At 46.9% G+C, this 18738-nt stretch overlaps 1 protein-coding gene across 4 annotated transcripts in view; it reads left to right on the forward strand.

The window, feature by feature from the left end:
* SFXN5 (sideroflexin 5) overlaps nt 1–18738 on the forward strand; it is a 78636-nt gene that overhangs the window by 37779 nt on the left and 22119 nt on the right. For all 4 annotated transcript variants that reach the window (XM_085223772.1, XM_085223774.1, XM_085223773.1 and 1 more), the window contains 3 exons: nt 7642–7732; nt 10443–10558; nt 12627–12712. In XM_085223772.1, the coding sequence (XP_085079898.1) occupies nt 7642–7732; nt 10443–10558; nt 12627–12712 (293 nt within the window). The remainder of the gene's footprint in view (nt 1–7641; nt 7733–10442; nt 10559–12626; nt 12713–18738) is intronic.

Consider the following 18738-nt stretch of genomic DNA (forward strand, 5'->3'; position numbering starts at 1 on the left):
GCGTGGGGTCAGCTGTGGTGCTTGGGGTGCACTGAAAGTGGATGCTTGCAAAAAGAAGGCAAAGTCTGCACACAGTGAGGTCCCTGAGCAGACAAGCCCTTGGGGATAGGAGCAAAGCAGAAATCCCCTATTGCTGGCTCAGAGCCGCCTAGAGAAAATCCTGCAGGCAGGGAGTGATTTTTATGTTGTAAATATCTGGATTAATAACCAGCAGCTCCTCAAGAGGTTGTTGGTTTTGTTTTGTTTTGTTTTTTAAATGGTGATGACAAATAATTTAGCAGCAGCCTCGAGTTTCATTATGTCGGATTCTAAGGCCTCAGCCCTCATTAACCGGTCTCTGCTGTCAGTTAGCAATAAATCACCTCCCAGTGTGAGCCTATTAGGACCAGATGACCTGAAAACAAGTGCCACTGCCTCCAGTGGTCTGCTGAGACCTGGTATTAATTAAAGCGAGCCCCTTCCATGTTTGCAGTTGGCAAGCGATGCAGGGAGGAGGCTGGGGAAGTGACAGATCAGCTGGGTTGTGATGCTGCTTCCATCGTCTTAACCCTGTGCGGCTTCATCTGAAGAGAGGGACAAACAAACGGCTTTCTCACGTGGACGGAAGAGCAGATTTTGGCTTTATACTTCTTGCAGTTAAACCAGAAGTCTCAGCAAATCTTTGCAAGTAACATTCTTTTCTCATTTGAGAGAAATGAGAAATCTCTGTTACAGAGAAGCAGCATAGATCTGGCTCTAGATCTGGGACCGTTGATGTGCAGTCCTTTGGGATGAGGAATTTTAGAGGAATTAATATATATTTACTATACATTAATATGGAATATATACATATTTTTTTTCAGTAACTTTCAGTATTTCTTTTTTTCAATAATCCTTTTCCTTCCACCTTACTGATCTGGCACCTGATCTAGTGGTTGGCAACCAGCCTGTGACAGGAAGGTTGGAACCAGATGATCTTTGAGGTCCCTTCCAATCCAAACCATTCTACAGTTCTTTGGTTCTGCTCCCAGCCTGATTCACAGAATAGCTCTGGGCAAAGGAATCTATGCCAGAATTTTATTTCTTCTCCAGTACAGTATTGCTTGAGACAAGGCTAGAGGTGACCTCAGAAGGAATAACCTTAAGATTGGCCAAGAGGAAGGAGATGGAGGAGCCAACATACCAGATCTCCTCCACCTCTGATGTTCTTGCTTGTCATATATGGTTTTCCCCCATCCTTTCTGCCAATGACAAACTGCTCCCCATCAGCACCTGACATGAAAGAGGAAATGAAAGCATTTGTCTGAGATCAGTCGTCTTTAGGACAGAAGAACAAGTGGAGTTTGTCCCCATTAAAAAGGTGGCCAGATTCCCTCCTTGAAATATGCCAGCTTATGTAACATTCTAGATAGCTTTTATTAAGAGAATGTTTGGGATTGTTTGTGGGCTCAGGTCTTGTCAATACAAAGATAAATGTGTTGTTCTTGCTTAGCAACCTGAGCTAGGTTCAGAACAAAAGTAGGTGTTTTGTCTTTGGTATAAAACCAGAGCTGCAGTGGCATGTAACCACAACCCTCAGCCAGGCTCTGGTTTTGTGTTGGTCTGTGTGCTTGAAACATCACAGAATCATTAATGTTGCAAAAGACCTCTAAGATCCCCACGTCCAACCCCAGCCCATCCCCACCATGCCCACTGACCATGTCTCTCAGTGCCACATCTCCATGCACTGACCACTCTTTTGGAGAAATTTCTCCTAATATTAAACCTGAACCTCCCCTAGTGCAACTTAAGGCCATTCCTAAGCAGGGCATGAATGTTTCCTTTTGGTTTACCTTACTAGCTAACCTTGGGTTAAAAAATCAGGTGATTGATAACCCATTAATAACCTCAGTGCCCAGTGCTGGTATTGATGGCTGGCCTTGGAGGCCAGGAGGGTGTTTAAAGCAGCTCTTCACGGACTGATCCAGTATACTCTTACAAGTGTTGATACAGAAAGACCACTATGCTTTCTGACCCTAAATACTGGCTTTGGACTATGAATCGTCCCCCACTGTGCCCACTGAGCCTTGTCCCTTGTGTTGTGTCCCTTCTGCTTGCTTGTCACTCCTCCTGTCCCTGCAGGTAGAAACGGAGTGAATGCTGCTTGGCTGGGTGCATCCAGGAGGATGGCCTCAGTTATCAAGTCTGCTTCAAAGTAGGGGAATGCAGCCCAATGACCTGGTGTCAGGTCTGATGGATGGAGTTCTTCAGAGCAGGGACTCAACCAGAGGTGCTCCAGGATTCAAATTCCCACTATTGCAGCAAGAAATCATTTCTCTCCATTCAGACATCTTCGAGGTCATCCTAGGGCAGTTTTCTCCTTAGTGATGTTATTTCTAAGAAAACACATCTTGCTTGTTGATAAAGAAACAGAGCAGCTTCCTGCAGAGCTGTGAGCATCAGGATGTTCTGCTGTCGTTTTGGGCTCACATCTAAACCTCCACACTGGGAAGACCAGAGCTTCCCAGTGGAAGTATGGATGGTGGACGTATGGAGCTCCTCGTAGAGCCCTCATTCCTGGGAATGCTTCCTGGGGGCTCTCGTAGTTACTGTAGGGTTTCCATTGTGCTTCCTGAGTTCTTCAAGCATGGTAATTTGTCTTGGAGATTTTGGGTTTTATTTCCACGGGTTTCATAAATCATAACCCAAGTGAGGATCTCAGATGTGGTCACAATTGGTCAAGCAGAAATGCTGCATAAAAAATGGAACTCCTGAGTTTATATTTAGTCGTAAAAAAGAAGAAAAAAAAAAGGTACAGGCGTCTAATCCATGGAGGATTTCAGCAGAACGATCTTATTTACCTTCTCTGAAGGAAGCTGAGAGGTGAAGACGATTCAAGCCTAAGATTATAGCTGTAAAACAATATTAGCATCGTGATGGCTGTGTCACAGCCAGCTTTTGGCAATAGCCTGGCCTTGCAGCCCAGGCTCCCACAGCTCAGCAAACTGGATAGCTGCTGCCGTTCCCAGGGAATGTTTGCTGCAATATGCAGATTTAAAAATACTGTAACACCATGGAGTGAGAATAATGGGGGGAAAAGTACATTTATATACTGCAGCTCTGTTCTTGAAGAAAGGAAGAGAAAAGAGGAGAGGAGAGAAGTGAAAAGAGAAATGAGAGAAGGGAGAAGGAAAAAGAAAAGAGCTGAGTGATGCTTGAGGACAGGATATTTATCCAAAATTAGCAGGGTCAATCTACGGCAATAATGAGATAAATTAGAGTTGGACTGACTCATTACCCTTAGAAAATTCACAAGATGAAGAAGAACAGGATCTTAATTTATTTTCCCAATTCAGAGTGGACAGGAGCACCTGTTGACCTGAGTGGTCCCTCGGCGGTCTGGACGGTCCCACGCTCTCCTGCTCACACCACAACTGGCCATTTGCTCTCCTCCCCATCGCGCGCTGAACTCGCGCACACACCGACACCATTTTTCGCCTCCCTCTCCAGGTGAAGGTGCCCCTGTGGATTTTTCTAATCCCAGCTCTTCCTGATAATTGTTTGTGAGCCGTGCAGAGCAGCTGCATTGACAGCCTGCGAATGGGGTGTGATGGCCGTAATCAGGTTGTGGGCCACCCACCGCCGTGGGGCTGCCGGCCACTGCGTGCGGCACGGAAAGCATAGGGCTGGTGGAGGGATCCAGGGAGAGCATCCAAAGGAGGGCTATGGAGATGGGAAAGGCTCTGCCCCATGGGGCAGTGGGCACGGAACTGTCTCCCCGGAGCAGTGAGCATGGCGCTGAGCTGCCAGAGCTCGTGGTGCACTGAGACACTGCTCTCAGATGCAGATTCAGGCCTTGGGCATGGGAGCTGTTCTCCTCTTTGTTCCTTATCACCTATCAAACCATTGTGCCTTTTTCTTCCACTGACGTGCCCAACTGTGGGGCTACTGCCGTTATCCCTTCTGCCATCGTTTTGGGTCTGACCGACGTTACCTTCTTGCCTTGTTCTTGTTTCTCTCCAACTTCTTTCTCCACTTAGTTCATTTCTGCTTTCCCTTCTCTGCGCTCCTCCATTCTGTTCTCCTTGGCTTGGTAAAGCTCCAGTTGGTAAACGGCCCAGTTTCCCATCTCTCTGCCTCCATCTTCACCTCTCAGCCCTAATGAATGATTTTTTTCCTTCCTTTTCCTAATGCTCTTTTCTTTAGTTTAGCTGGATGGGGCTCATCAGATCCAATTAGTGCTGTGGTGTTTTAATTCAGCAATCTGGTGATTTTGGGGCTGAAGAAGAAGCTTCCTTCGAGCCATTCCCTGCTTCCAAACCGACTCTCCAAGTCACCTGAACCAGCTCAAACTGTGGTATTCAGTGTGCTATTGCCCATATGCTGCTGAAACCTGGGAAAGGTGTCCCTGTTCACTGCAGGAAAGTTGGACTGGATGGCCCTTGCAACTCTGTGGATTCTATGATTTTATGAAAGCCGAATCCCTTGCATCAGTGGAGCCCTAACCCACACAGTGAAGTCTAGAGACCCATCTCATCAGCATCTTCCAACTCGTGTCTGCCCTGTTTGTGGGACTCCTATTTAGTAAGAAATTTGCTGTCAAAATAATGCAAAATAACAACTTTTTGAGTGAGCCACTGATGTATTTACTGCTCTGGTTTAAGGGGGGGTAGGGTTGGAGCTCCGTCAAGTGAGTCAGTCATTGCCAAAGTGAGGAATTGAAAAGCCGTTCCTCAGGCTTCAAAAATATTAGTAGTCATAAAGTAAAAAATTGAGTTTTTAGAATAAAAATGGTATTTTTTTTTTGTGTTGGTCTTGCGTTTTCCACGCTTTTCAAATTCATATCGTAGTCTATATGTAGTCAGAACTCTTTAGGACAGGAAGGAAAAGAAAGAGAAAGGGAGAAGGAATGGGAATCTCTCGGTAGCTGATTACGCACAGTCTCCCACTCCACCAGCCCTGGTTTCATGGTGCAGGAGTTCAACATCCCCAAAACCCAGCTTCCCCAGCTCGTCAGGATGCGCTGTCATCAGAGTGAAACCTCAAAGAAGGTGCAATCTGAAAAAAGCTGGATCCGTCCCCTAGTCTGGGTTGCAGCGTGGGAATATCCTGAATCAGTTCTACAACGAAACTCCTATTTAAGAGCCATGATCAGAGCTCACAGCTGCAACAAGGAGCACTCATTGGGCCTGAGTCGGACATCACCACTGTGGGTATTTCCATCCCAGCTCAGTCCCTGGGCTCCTTTCACAGTCAGCAGAGCTGAATGGGCACCGCTGGGGGTGTTTTGTGTGAGCACACAAATGTCTATCTTGGGAGGAGAATAAACACCCCGAAAAAGGCACATTTCTCGGGGCTGGACTGCAAAGTGAGCCCATCTGGAGGTACCACATTTGCTCTGATGAATCCCACCTGACTCCGTTGCGTGTTTGCACAGCGCAGCGTTGTAGATCCCAGCTCTGTGACTCAGACTGTGGGCAGGGTGAGGATAATAATACTCCCGCGGTTGTTTTCTTAGCTCCAGTGATGAATTTGACTCCGCAGTCGGTGTTCTTTGGCCAGCCCTAGGAATTACACCCATTGGTTTCTTGCTGGTGGAGGAGCTCCATTTCAGGGCTGGATGTTCTCCTGCCCGCACGCTGCTGTCCCTCTCCATGATCTGCAGGAAGAAATTCACAGGTCGACTCGAGTCATGGCAAAACTGTAAAAAACAAACCCTCGTTAGTCCTTTAAACCTGGTCCTCGTGTTGGGAATTTGGGAGATTGGATTCAAATCTGTAGCAATGTTTAATTTCATATTCACAGCGGGGTGGTTGCTGTAAGTGGAGGAGCGAGTTCGTCTGCAGCACCAAATTGAATCTGAAAGTAAAATGCTTTTTATTACCACCAGCCTCACAGCAGCTTCGTTCCCGGGCTCGGCTGCATCTTTTCTGTTTCCAGAGCTGCTGCTCTTCCACTTCACGTTCAAATCCTTCCATCAAACCTACAAGCAGAGGCTGGAAACCCAACACAGTTTGTCATCTCCGCAGATGAACTGTCTGCAGGCTATAAATACTCGGCTCCGTGGGGCAGCACCGTGCTGGGGGCTGTCGTAGCTTCACTTCTACAGGCACGCTTTTTCAGATCAATGTCTGCAAGCGTTCAATTCTACAAATCCCAGAACTTGGAAAATGTAAGAAAACAGCAATCGGTCATTTTTGAGAGGGAAGAAGATGGAGACGAAGCCCTTTATTCATGGCCAGAATAAGAGGAAATGCTACGGCTCTTTGGGATCAGGAAGGAGAGTTCCCTTTGGGGTCTCAGCAGTGGTTTCACGGGGCTCTGGAAATGCTCTGTGGGTACTGGGATCCAACACTTTCTTGTGCAAGGCTTGCCCAGCAGTTGTGCTTCTCCACATCTTCCTCGCAGCCTACAAAGAGACGAGATGCGCTGCGGATGCATGTATAATGTAGCAGCTTGCAAAATATGTTCTGCCCCAAATCACTATTTGTTGGCAGATTTTTGGCTTTGGCTGATTTTTTTTTTTTTTTTTTTTTAATTTAATTTTGCTGCATTTTTGGCTGAAAACGTTTTGGCCGAGCGTTGCTCACAACTTTTTCCATTTTCGGCCGAAAATTCCCGGTTGGGGACAGTTGGATTTTGTCTGCATGTTTGTTTCTTTGAAAGAGAAAAACATCGTGGGGGGAACTAATTTGAAGGCTGGAGCCATTGCCTGCTAATGGGTTGGTTTGGTTAATTACCCAATTTCTGAACAAAACTTAATTTTGATGGGATTTCTCCAACTATCACCAGTATCTGACCACACGGCTGTGAAACAGTCTCTGTGACTTAGATCCTTTGTGAAACTGGAGAGATCTGCATCACACACGTGCTGGAGGAGGCACCCAAAAAAAGATCTGTGGTTATAATAAGCTGCCCACTATCTCTTGCTCCTATTAATAGCTCCTTTGTAGCCCAAATATTTGATGGAAGTGAAGCGATGTGTTGTGCACGGCCCCAGGAGGAGGGATGAGTTGTGTTGGAGCAGTACAACTGGGCAAGGATTAGATGGGAAAGCCAGCAGACGGGAAGGTTTGCTGGAAAATGCTGGTGAATTGCATAAAGTGCAGCGAGGAGCAGTTCCATGAGGGCAACGCAGTGGTTTCCTGGCTGTCTTTTGCTTGCAAATGGCTTAAAGCCCATCAAGGGTTGAACCCAATGCAGCAGAACCCTACAGCAATGGGATGTAGCTCTCAAAAGAAGAATGGAGTGGTGAGGTGCTGGAACAGCTGCCAAGAGAGGCTGTGGATGCTCCATCCCTGGAGATGTTCAAGGCCAGGTTGGATGGGACCCTGGGCAGCCTGGACTGGTATTCGATATGGAAGTTGGTGGCCCTGCCTGTGGTGAGAGGGTTGGAACTTGATGATCCTTGAGGTCACTTCCAACCCAAGCCATTCTGTGATTCTGTGCATGGAGAGGGGCCCAGTCTGTCCCTGTGTAGGGTTCTGCAGCCGTCTGCAAGCTGTGGCACCTGTCCTGCTCTTCCTAGCTAAGTTCTGGTCTGTTTTTTGGGTGGTGCTATGTGGAACCAGGAGTTGGACTCGATGATCCTTTTGGGTCCCTTCCAACTCGGGATGTTCTGTGATTCTATCATTCTAAATGTTGCTGTTTCTCTGTTCTTTTGTTTCCTTCTTGTGTTCTAAGGTGGGCCTTAATGTTCTGGTACAGAGAGCAAACAAGTTTACCCCCGCCACTCGTCTCTTGATCCAGAGGTTTGTGCCATTCCCTGCTGTCGGTAAGAAATCACTCCTTTTCTCTGTGTTTTCATACCCTGACCGTGGGTAAAAACTGCTGATGGGGAGTGGATCCACCCATGGGGATGGATGGAGCACAACTCCAGATCCGCTCAGGTTGGGTCTGAGTCAGAGACGCACACGGGAAGTTGTGGGCTCTTCTATTTGCATCCCAGGGTGTCGTGAGCAGCAGGTTACATCCATGTCAGCATTGATTGAGAGCCCATAATTAATTTGTTTAGCTTAGCCCGTAATTAATTCTCTAGTTCTTTTATTTGTGTACTGTCATGCTTCATTATGTGCCAGGACATCAGGGATCCTCCTGCTAATTGCTGTTTTGGTGGCTTTGAAAGCTCCGAGTTACCTATTTGCAGACCTGGGCAAACTCATTAATTAAGATATGCCTGCCCATTGCTTCTGAACTGCCAGCCTGCAGCCGAAGGGCAAAAGTTAGCTTTTTCTACATGAAAACCAGAAGCTAATGTATGGCTCTTGTTCCACTGCACACAGGATTAAGCAGTTTCCCTGAGAATCAGAGAATCACCGAATCATTAAAATTGGGAAAAGAGCACTAAGATTCCCAAGCCCAAACCCAACCCATCCCACCATGCCCACTGACCATGTCCCTCAGTGCCACGTCTCCATTGTTATTGAACACCTCCAGGGATGGTGACTCCACCAACTACAGAATGGTTTCTGTTGGAAGGGACCTTTAAAGGCCATCTGGTCCCATTCCTTGCAATGAACAGGGACACCCACAGCTCCATCAGGTGCTCACAGCCCCATCCTGCCTGGCCTTGGATGTCTCCAGGGATGGGGCACCACCACCTCTCTGGGCAAGCTGTGCCAGTGCCTCACAGCCCGTACTGTAAGAAATGTTTTTCTTACGCCTGGTTGAAATCTCCCCTCTTTTAGTTTGAAACCATTTCCCCTTGTCCTATGAAAAGATGTGCAGAGAGGGCTAGGGCAGAGAGCTGCTTTTGTGTCTGAACCCACTTTCCAATAAACAGTGCCTGCTTTCAGTCATTTCTAGCTTATATTGCCACATTTTTTTTCTAAATTCTGAAAATCAGATTGTCTATACATGTATTTATGTATTTCTCATTTCCCCTTCTGTTTGAGACCTTCATGAAACCTACATTTAATTGAGTCATAGAATAATTTGAACTGGAAGTGACCTATAAGGATCGTCAAGTCCACCTTTGCAGCACAGAGCATCTCTTCTGGTGCAGCTTTGTTGGAAAAAAAAGAAAAATAGGGGACTAAATTTGCTTTAAATGAAATACTTGGTGTCTTTTTCACTGTGGCTTGGTGAGCTGAAGGGTTGGTAACACAGATAGTTTGATAGATGGGAAGAGTGGTCCAGTAGTTAGAATATTAGAGAGACAGAGTGTGCGTGTGTGTATGTTCCTCTTATTCTCGAGTGTAAGGAGCATTTGTCACCACAAATCATCCTTGATTGCAGGGAGCTGCGTTCATATAGGGCTCACCCACCCACCACCCTCAAAAAATTAGACATTTGTTATATGACATGAGTTGAGATTAATTAGCGAATATTAACCCATCAAGCAGTGCAGAAACACATTTTTGGAAGCGGTGGTACTGCAGCAACAGTGGCTTTGCATTAGTTCTGGTTGGAAAAACAAAATGTGGTGGGGAGGGGGGGGGGGAGGAGTTGCTGGAAAATGCCAGCTTGTGAAAAAGAAAACTTTTGGAGGAATTAGTAGCTTTTCTATGGAAAATTTTAAGGATTTCCTGCAGAGATTTGGGTGTTTCTGCACGGAACCTGGAGGAAGGCTGCACCTGGGAAAGGTGTTTGTGAACCACCAGCCCCATGTGTTGCCCTGGGTGCGAGATTTGGGGGTAATATGTGGAAGACAATGGATAATGAGGGGCAGAAGATGAGCAGGGGCAGGTTTTGCAGGAAGGTGATCTGTCCCCACTGAGGTGTGGATGCAGGGCTGGGATTTCTCAGATGCTTTGATGGCCAACCCCAACGCATCCCTGTTGTGCCCCACCATGCCCACCACTGCAAAATAAATCCACAGAGCCCTTTTTCCCCCCAAAGCATGAAAGATGAGGGCAGACGGTCAGCAGGACCACTGCTAACACCATGCATGTCCATGAAAGCAACCTAGCCTTGTGTCTTTGGTTCAGACAAAATGGCTGTCCTCCTCAGAGCTCAAAGCTCAGCTGTCCTTCATAGCTCGATGAAATCACTTGTGGTGATTTCCATCACACCTCCTCAAATTCATTGTTTAAGAAGAGTTTATCTGCTGGATTAGTGAGAGAGGGAAATCCAGCTGGGGATCTGCCTTCAGAAAGGGCAGCTGTCCAGAATCAGTGCCTGGTTGTCCAAGCCCAGCTGGTCAACAGGGTTAAGCCTTGTTTTGACTTGCCAAATCTCAATGTCAGGTGTAGAATTAATGGTTACAATGGGAGTTGGGAACATGGATGGACACCGACATCTGGAAATGCCTGTATTTCTTTGCGTCGGTGTGCTCCTGATTGTGCCATGCTAAAGGAAATTATTGCCATTCCCTTCTTAAGCATCACATCTCTGTCTCAGTACAAGAATGAATTGTTGACTTTCAGAAACTTCTTGGCAGATTGATGAAAGCAAAGCTGAAGAGATGGTGTGGAGAACAGAAGCCTGCCATGTGGTATTGACCGGGGCTGCGATGCTAATCATCATGCTTTTCTCATCCTCAGCCAGTGCCAATATCTGCAACGTTGTCCTGATGAGGCACACAGAGCTGGAAGAAGGAATTGATGTTTTGGACAATAATGGAAACATCGTCGGCTCTTCCAGAATTGCTGCAAAACATGTATGTACCTGAGTTGTACCTGGTGAGCACTTGCACATACACAGCTGGCCTTCAGAGGATGGTGAGGCACTGAACAGGTTGTCCAAGGAGGTTGTGGATGCCCCATCCCTGCAGGCATTCAAGGCCAGGCTGGATGTGGCTCTGGGCAGCCTGGGCTGCTGGTTGGTGACCCTGCACATAGCAAGGGGTTGAAACTGGATGATCACTGTGGTCCTTTTCAACCCAGGCCGTTCTAGGATTCTGTGATTTAGGCTTAGCAGCTCCCACAGCTGTAGGAACTGATGACTTAGAGCTAGAACTGGATGGCCTCTGCTCATCAGGCGTGAAGAATTAAGCTGCAAGACTTAATGCCTCTTCACAGCCATGCATGAGGTTGGGTGGCCACAGAGTGGAGTGTGCTGGTGGACACAAGCACATGTCATGCATAGACTGGAGTATGTTGGTAGACCCAAGGTCATGCCCAGCAGCCCACTGGCTTGCCATAGTGGTTTGGAAGGGAGCCATCAGGGAGATCCTGCACCACCACCCCACTGCATTCACAGCCTTAGGATTTCTTAGTGGAAACTTGTAAGCAGTTCACGTTGAATACGAAGCAAAGATAACTTACACCTTTTTCTAAATGAGGAAGGCTTCATTCTCAAGCTGAGTTGCATTTTAACCCTTGCCATATCAAAACTGTGTTAACACTGCCAACCCAGGTTCCGTAAGGGCAGCCAGATGTTTGTAGTTTTGTGCTAACACCTGGTTTGTTTTCCCCTACTGCCTTCTACTCTCTGCCATCTGCTTGCAATTATTCCCTTTTTTTCCCTTCTTGCATAGTTTTGTCTTCTGAGCATCATCTGATTGTCTGAGGCGTGTTGTTTCCAAGTGGGCTTTCATCTGAAATGTAAAGCATGTACAGAAGCACACGCCCAGGCAGAGGAGTTAATAATATAATGCTTGGCATTTCTCTCTCTCCTTCTGTCCAAGGCTCTTAAGGCACTTCATAGACAGCAATTAATGTACAGATTTACAGTCCTCGGCAAGAAATGGGAGATCTCTAATATATCTCCATATTGTTGTTTAACAGGGAGCTTAAAACAATCTGTTGAAGGGCTCAGAGCTTCTTGATTGAGCCAGTTTGCCTCACTTAACATCACTGGCTTCAAGACCTTGCTTCCCCTCTCCATCCTAATGGTTTAGGGGAAGACAGGCAGCATAGAAAATAGTTATTAAAAATGAAGGTACTGATTTAAGTGGAGTTGAAGCTTCAGATTTCTGAGGACTTCTACTCAGATGCCGTGTTGTCCCGATGCTTCTTCCCGAATGGCTGGTTTTGGGGTGTAAAATCTGGCAGATCCTTAGGGCTACACATCTGTGCCTCTCTGAGACCTTCTGGTTGGAAAGGATCAAGTGCTCCCAAACCTGGCTGGATGTGTAAATATCAGCATTCCCACCCCAGACCTACAGTAATCTCTACCTATATCTGGCAAAGCCCCACACGTGGTCAGAGTGCTTGGGGCATCCCATGGAGTGCTGACAGAAGTGGCTGGAAGAGGTAAATGGTGCCTCCTAGAGCATCCAAGGTCATGTTTAGGTCTCGTCTCAGGGGATTTGTATCTGTCATGCTGCCAAGCTATTCTGCAGCAAGCCTTGTGCTGGAGTTAGAACTCAAGTAAGAGAGAAGGGACTGACACTGCTCCTTAACCCATCTGGAGTTTTTTCACCATGCAGCATCTGCCAGGCAGCACCATCATGTTTGGGTGGGAATATGATGGTGTGACTGTTGTGGTCCCATGCACTAACATCACGGAGGCTATGAGATGCACAGCCCTACTGCCTGCATTCATCTCTGCTTTATAACCAAGCAAGGGCTCCAGCCCATCATTTGTAGCAACAGAGCAAAAATCACTTCGGTACAAATACCTGATAGCAAACTTGGAAATGTGTTCTGGTATATTTGTTCATATCTGCAACACGAGAAGCCAGGCAAACCATTTCTGTGTCTGCACGCAGACTGCTCAGAGCAGGTAAATCTTGAGATTTGTTGTAAATGTCTTATGTTTGTTGGTTTCTTCTTCCTTTCCAGGCACTGCTAGAAACAGCCCTGACGAGAGTGGTCCTGCCGATGCCTATACTGGTTCTACCTCCAATTATTATGTCCATACTGGAAAAGTAAGTGTTGGGTAACATGCAGGGGGCACTTCTCCAGGGGAGGGAAAAAAAGATCCTCAGTAGGTGTTATTCATGTTATTCGGTGATGTTTCTTAGCACTGCTCCATCAAAGACTTTTTGGTTTTTTGCATATTTTGGCCACTGGTGTAGGTTGAGAGACAGAGCACAAATCATCAGAAATGTTGACTTCCAGCTTTTCTTACAGCAGAATCATTCCTGACAGATGTTCTTCTGGAGTACCGGGAGAGTGGGCAGGGTTATTATTCATGTCTGAATGTCTCCTTTCACGTTTCTTGATGACAAAAAGCCCCAGCAACCTGCCCTGGCCATAGGACCTTCTTCTCACCTTGCTTTCCGACACCTCTCTTTTTTTTCTTCTGCTCAGTCTTTGGAGACTGATCAGTGCACTGAAAGACAGAGATGCTAAAGGGCTTGTTGCCTTTGTCCAGACAGCAAAGCTGGAAGCACTCTTTGAACAAATTTGTTGATAGTGGTTGCTCTAAAGCACACTGCTGACAAAGTAAATAGCAATTAACACAACTGGGGATTGACCCATGGCTTTGATTAGCCTTGTGTGCCCTTGTAGAAATACCCCTGGGCAATTTGCTCTCCTTAATGGAAGGGTTGGGTCTGCTTCTGTATGCACTGAGATTTTTAGCTTCCCAATATTTTTACAAATATTTCTTTCCTGTACCCCTCCAGCATCCAGAGGCTCACACTGAGATCAGTTCTTCCCATGAGCTGGGTGTGGGGAAAAAATGCAGCAACAAACTCACCTTTGGAACTCAGAAGTCAGTGTTTTCAGCCCTTGCTGACAAGGTGTGCTGTTTTTCAAAGGGTCTGTGGTTGTTCCCTGCAGCAGGGCACAGTCCTGCTAAGTGGCAGCCTGTGTTCCTCCTGACTTAACACAGCCGTGTGTTGCTTTCTGGCTCTGTCTTGGTGAGCTGTTGGAGAGGGTTCAGAGGAGGCCACAAAGATGGTCAGAGGGCTGGAGCACCTCCCTATGAAGACAGGCTGAGGGAGCTGTGCTTGTTCAGCCTGGAGAAGAGAAGGCTGCATGGTGACCTCATTGCAGCCTTCAGTACCTAAAGGGAGCCTACAGACAGGAGGGGAGTCAACTCTGTGAAAGGGTTGATAACAGCAGGACAAGGGGAAATGGTTTGTGGTTGAGGGAGGGGAGATTGAGGTTGGATGTGAGGGGGAAGTTCTTTACAGAGAGAGTGGTGAGGTGCTGGAAGCCCAGAGAGGCTGTGGATGCCCCGTCCATCCCTGGAGGTGTTCAAGGCCAGGTTGTTTGGGGTCCTGGGCAGCCTGGGCTGGTATGAAATGTGGAGGTTGGTGGCCCTTCATGTGGTGGGGGGTTGGAGCTTAGTGATCCTTGATGTCCCTTCCAACCCGAGCTATTCTATGATTCTGTGAGCAACTCACCCAGTGGGGCCACCCCAAAGTACAAACTATAATATCCCAGGAAGATCTTTGCTCTTCCAGTTGCCACGAGTACCCAAAAATCTCGATGTGCAGAAACTCAGAGTTTGCAGAAAATTTGTCAATGAATGATCATCTCCAACACTGAGAACCATCATGGGTCTTGCAAAGCACCCACAGACTTAAATAACACTGATAATGAAACGTGCTTTGTACTTGTGGCATCACCACCTCCTGCACTGATGCCATGAGGTTTACTGAACACGGGCGCGATCTGGGCGAGATGCACTGAAACTAAATTAATCTGTCAAGCAAATGTGGATATGCAGGAGGTTTTTTTTGTTGAAAAAGTCATTGTTTTAACTAAAAGACAGTCCAAGTTCAGGTTTGGAAGAGAATACTTTCCTTGTCACCACTCACCAAATGAACCTCTGTAGGTATAAAATACACGGGCACTGATTTGGCCTGAATTCCACTCAGAGCTTTGTGCCTACTGTTGGATTTCCCTTTAAATATCTTTGGATTCCTGGAAGCCTGAGTGAGAAGGGAGAGGGACAGGGAGTGGGGAGCAGTTTGGCCATGCAGAGGCTGTGGTTTGGCAGTTGGTATTATGGGATGTGGAAGCATCCCTTTCCATATCCGAGGGATTTGCAGTCCATGTGGACTCACAGATCTCTTAAATGAAGGATGCAGACATAGAATCATAGAATGGCTTGGGTTGGAAGTGACTTGAAGGATTATCAAGCTCCAACCCGGCTGCAGGCAGGGCCGCCTACCTCCACATTTAATACTAGACCAGGCTGCCCAGGGCCCCATCCAACCAGTCAGAGGTGAGACATTATTTTGTAAATAAATTTGGAGCATTGGGTGAAAAGTGTAACTTTTAAAATTTAATAGAATTTGGGTTAGCCTGGGAATTGTTATCAAGCCTGGGAGTCGTTATCAAGGCATGTATTATCAATTTATTTATAGAAGTCCTTACAGCATCTATAAATAAAAAAGAAGATGAGGGCTGTGGCTCAGTGTTTGAAGGCTGGGGCTCTGGAAGCAGAAGTCCCAGTCTGGAAGCTCTCCTGAGCCACGTGCAGCTGCGATTGTGCTGCAGGAGGGAACAGTTCTGCAGGGAATGGTGTTGTTTTTTGGGGAATTGCAGCACCCAGGAGCAAACCGCGTTCTCCCAGCGGTGGTTTTTGGTTCTGTAGAACCTGCTCCCTCCTTTTTATTTCGACATTGGGAAAGTTTATTTTAAGTGGCCAGTTCCTGGTCGCCGTCTTTCCACTTGGATCCAGGTCTTTCCTCTCTCTCAGCCATCTCTCCATCTGCATGTTTTAACTCCCCCAGCTGCCTCTCTCGTCTCTTGTGCCATTTTTTTCAGCTCTCTTGGCTTCTCTCATCTCTTTGCCTGCTGTGTATTTTAACTCCCAGGGCCGCCTTCTCTGCTCTCCAAGTAATTCAATGTTACCTCCCACTGCTGAGCTCCGCGGCGCTCCATTCTTTCCCCATGTTTCATGCATTTCCTGCTGCTTGGACGCTCTGTTGAAGCAGTTAACATATAGAATCAATGTTTATTTTGAGACTGCATATGCCATGCGGGGAACACGGTGTCAGTTATTTTGTGCAGATGTATTCTCATTTAAGTTTTATAAATAATATCTGTGTTGGCAACTTTAATACGGGAAAATATTGGGTTTGTATTGTCTGTGAGATGGAGAGGACTCATCCGTGGGATCTGACTGACACTGGGTCAGACAATGGAAACTTCATTGGTACCTCTGCATTACAGAGTGTTAGGATGACTACACAGAACTGTAGGATCATTCAGGTTGGAAAAGACCTCTAAGATGACCAAGCCCAACTGTAACCCACCCTACTATGCCGACTGAGCATAGAATCACAGGATCCTAGAATGGCCTGGGTTGAAAAGGACCACAGTGATCATCCAGTTTCAAACCCCTGCTATGTGCAGGGTCACCAACCAGCAGCCCAGGCTGCCCAGAGCCACATCCAGCCTGGCCTTGAATGCCTCCAGGGATGGGGCATCCACAACCTCCTTGGTTTTTTTTTTTTACCATATCCCCCAGTGCCGTGGGTCTTAAACACCTCGAGGGTTGGTGACTCCACCACTTCTCTGGGCTGCCCATTCCAATGACTGCATCTACTGCATTAAGTTGGACTTCTTGTCCATCAGACATTTCCCTCTATTTACATGCTTCTCTCAATCCTTTTATGTAGTAGTTATGATCATATGTGTGAAACTGCCCAGGTGTCTCCCAGAAAGCTGCCAGCCAACTGCCACCATCCAACGCTTCTCCTGTATCCTTTGCCTGACTCCGTGCAGATCTGAAGCCCAGCACAGATGGTCTGTGTGCACATCATCCACATCTGTACGCACACCCAGCCTCAGGTTCCCCTGAGCTCTGAAATTCAGTGGCACACGGATTGTGTGATCTGGATGAGCAGCAGACAGGCAGACCACTGCCCTTTCCATGGACACTTGCAACCAATGGCTGCCAGTGGTGATAGAAGAACCTACGTTCTTCTCATTCCTGTCTCCTTAACATAAAGCCTCTTTTCTACCTCCATAATTCAAGCAGCTTCAAAGGGTCTGATGTGCAGACGGTGGTCTCAGGGTTGCTCCAGGGACTCGTGGCTGGACACATCCCTAAAGCTGACCTTGCATGGAGGAGGAGGGATGAAATTGGTGCTGCTAGCAATGTGCAAGAGCTGAGAGAGAAACAGGGAGCAGGAGAGATGTGTCCCTGAAAGAGAAACATTTCTACTCTTTCTTCATCTCCACATTGTCCTGATTTTGAGGCTTGCAGAGCTGCTAGAACCACAGGAAATCAGTTGTCCCATAAAACTCATCAAATCGGGACAATCTGAGGCTGGATCAACTTAGGGAGCTGCTCTGGCCAAGTCATACTGATGGTGCGAGTCATAGAATCATAGAATCATAGAATGGTTTGGGTTGGACCTCAAGGAATGATGGATTCTCGTGATGGACAGTCAGTCCAGATGATGGTTCCATGGTGGTGGCTTTCTTAAACTTCAGCTACATCTGTTACTGCAGAAATGAGCATGGAGATCCTCTTGGACCTTATGTTCATGACCTTTTGCTGGATTTATCCTTTTGATGGTGTTTGCAAAATGCATTTCTTACAGGTGCTTTTCCTCTTCTTCAAGTCTCTCCATCTAGCTATAAACCCTCTGTGAAGTTTGTTTGAGCTAAACAGCTGCCAGCAGTGACACCTTAAACTGCCGTGGCTGTTTCCAGAGTAAACATTGAAACTGCTCCTTTAATTATGTCAATCAAACAACAAAAAAAATCCCCCAACATCACTCCATTTGCATCTGCTGCCTCCCCTGGAGCAGGCACTGGTCCATTGCTGGAACAGGAGATTCTCTTCAACATGGACATGGACAGAGAACAGTGGTGGTTTGGGTGGACAGGATGGCAGCCAGAGCCCCTGGTCCATGGAGAAGCCCAGCTTTCCCCAAATTACCCCAAATGAGTGCTCCAAACATTCTGCAGATAGCAGTAGGGCTGTCTGAAGCAAGACGTGGTGCTGGCACTGGGAGGTTCTGAGCAGAGCACGGACTTGGCACGCACCGTGTGGGGATGACAGCCACTCCTATGTTATGTTCATGTCTCATGGGCCATTTGAGTCCTGGATGCCTTGGGATATCCCAAGCTTCAGCCCCCTGTGCTTTCCTTACCCCGCTGGCATCCGCAACGTCTTGCGATGTATGTATTAGCTTTGAACCTGTTTACACCAAACACTACAGAAACCCCACAGAATCTGTCAGCTGGGAGACTTTGGTTAACTCCTGTCATATTTAGTTTAGCATCTGACACCTCCTCCTAGACAAATACAGCTCTGGTTCACTGAACCCGATAACTCCTTTTTAGTACAGCGACTGACTTCCATATGGAATAAATTACAGTACCTCTTGAAAAATGCCAGAGGCAGCTGCCAAATTATGCAAAATTTAAACCACTAATGAACAATGTGATGAAAGTTGAATGAAGGTGTATTTACAAGAGCTACAACACGCTGTCTCTGCGGAGCAGATGTACTGTCTGTACAAGCATGCGTGTGGCTGTGTGTGTACCTACATGTACGTGCACACTCATGCATACTGAAATGCTACCCGTGAGGTTGAGCTAGTTTAGGCATCTCCTTTCATGTGCTACCTTGGAGCAATGAGCCAGAAGCTGCCCGGTGTGGTGCTGCTTGTTTCTATCCACCAGGCACATTTTGTGAAAGCAAATTGCAGAAGGAATAAGAATTAGGGGACTTGGAAAGGGGCTGAAGAGTCATGGAGTCATAGAATGGCTTGGGTTGGAAGGGATCTCATCTCATTGCAACACCTTGCTGTGGGCAGGAGCGAACCTTAGGGAAAAATAAAAGAAGAAAGAAAGGGAGGAGGGTTAGGGTTGCAAAAATACCCATTTTATAGCATCCAAAGGCAAATGCATAAACACTGGTTGCTTATACTGGTCAGTAGCAAGGCAGTGTTGGTGGCAATAACTTGGTGTCTGTAACAGGAACGATAGACCATATGGAATCAGAGAATCATTGAGGCTGGAGAAGCCCAAC

Source organism: Meleagris gallopavo, chromosome 4 (assembly GCF_905368555.1).
Source record: "Meleagris gallopavo chromosome 4, MGAL_WU_HG_1.1, whole genome shotgun sequence".
Lineage (NCBI taxonomy): Eukaryota > Metazoa > Chordata > Aves > Galliformes > Phasianidae > Meleagris > Meleagris gallopavo.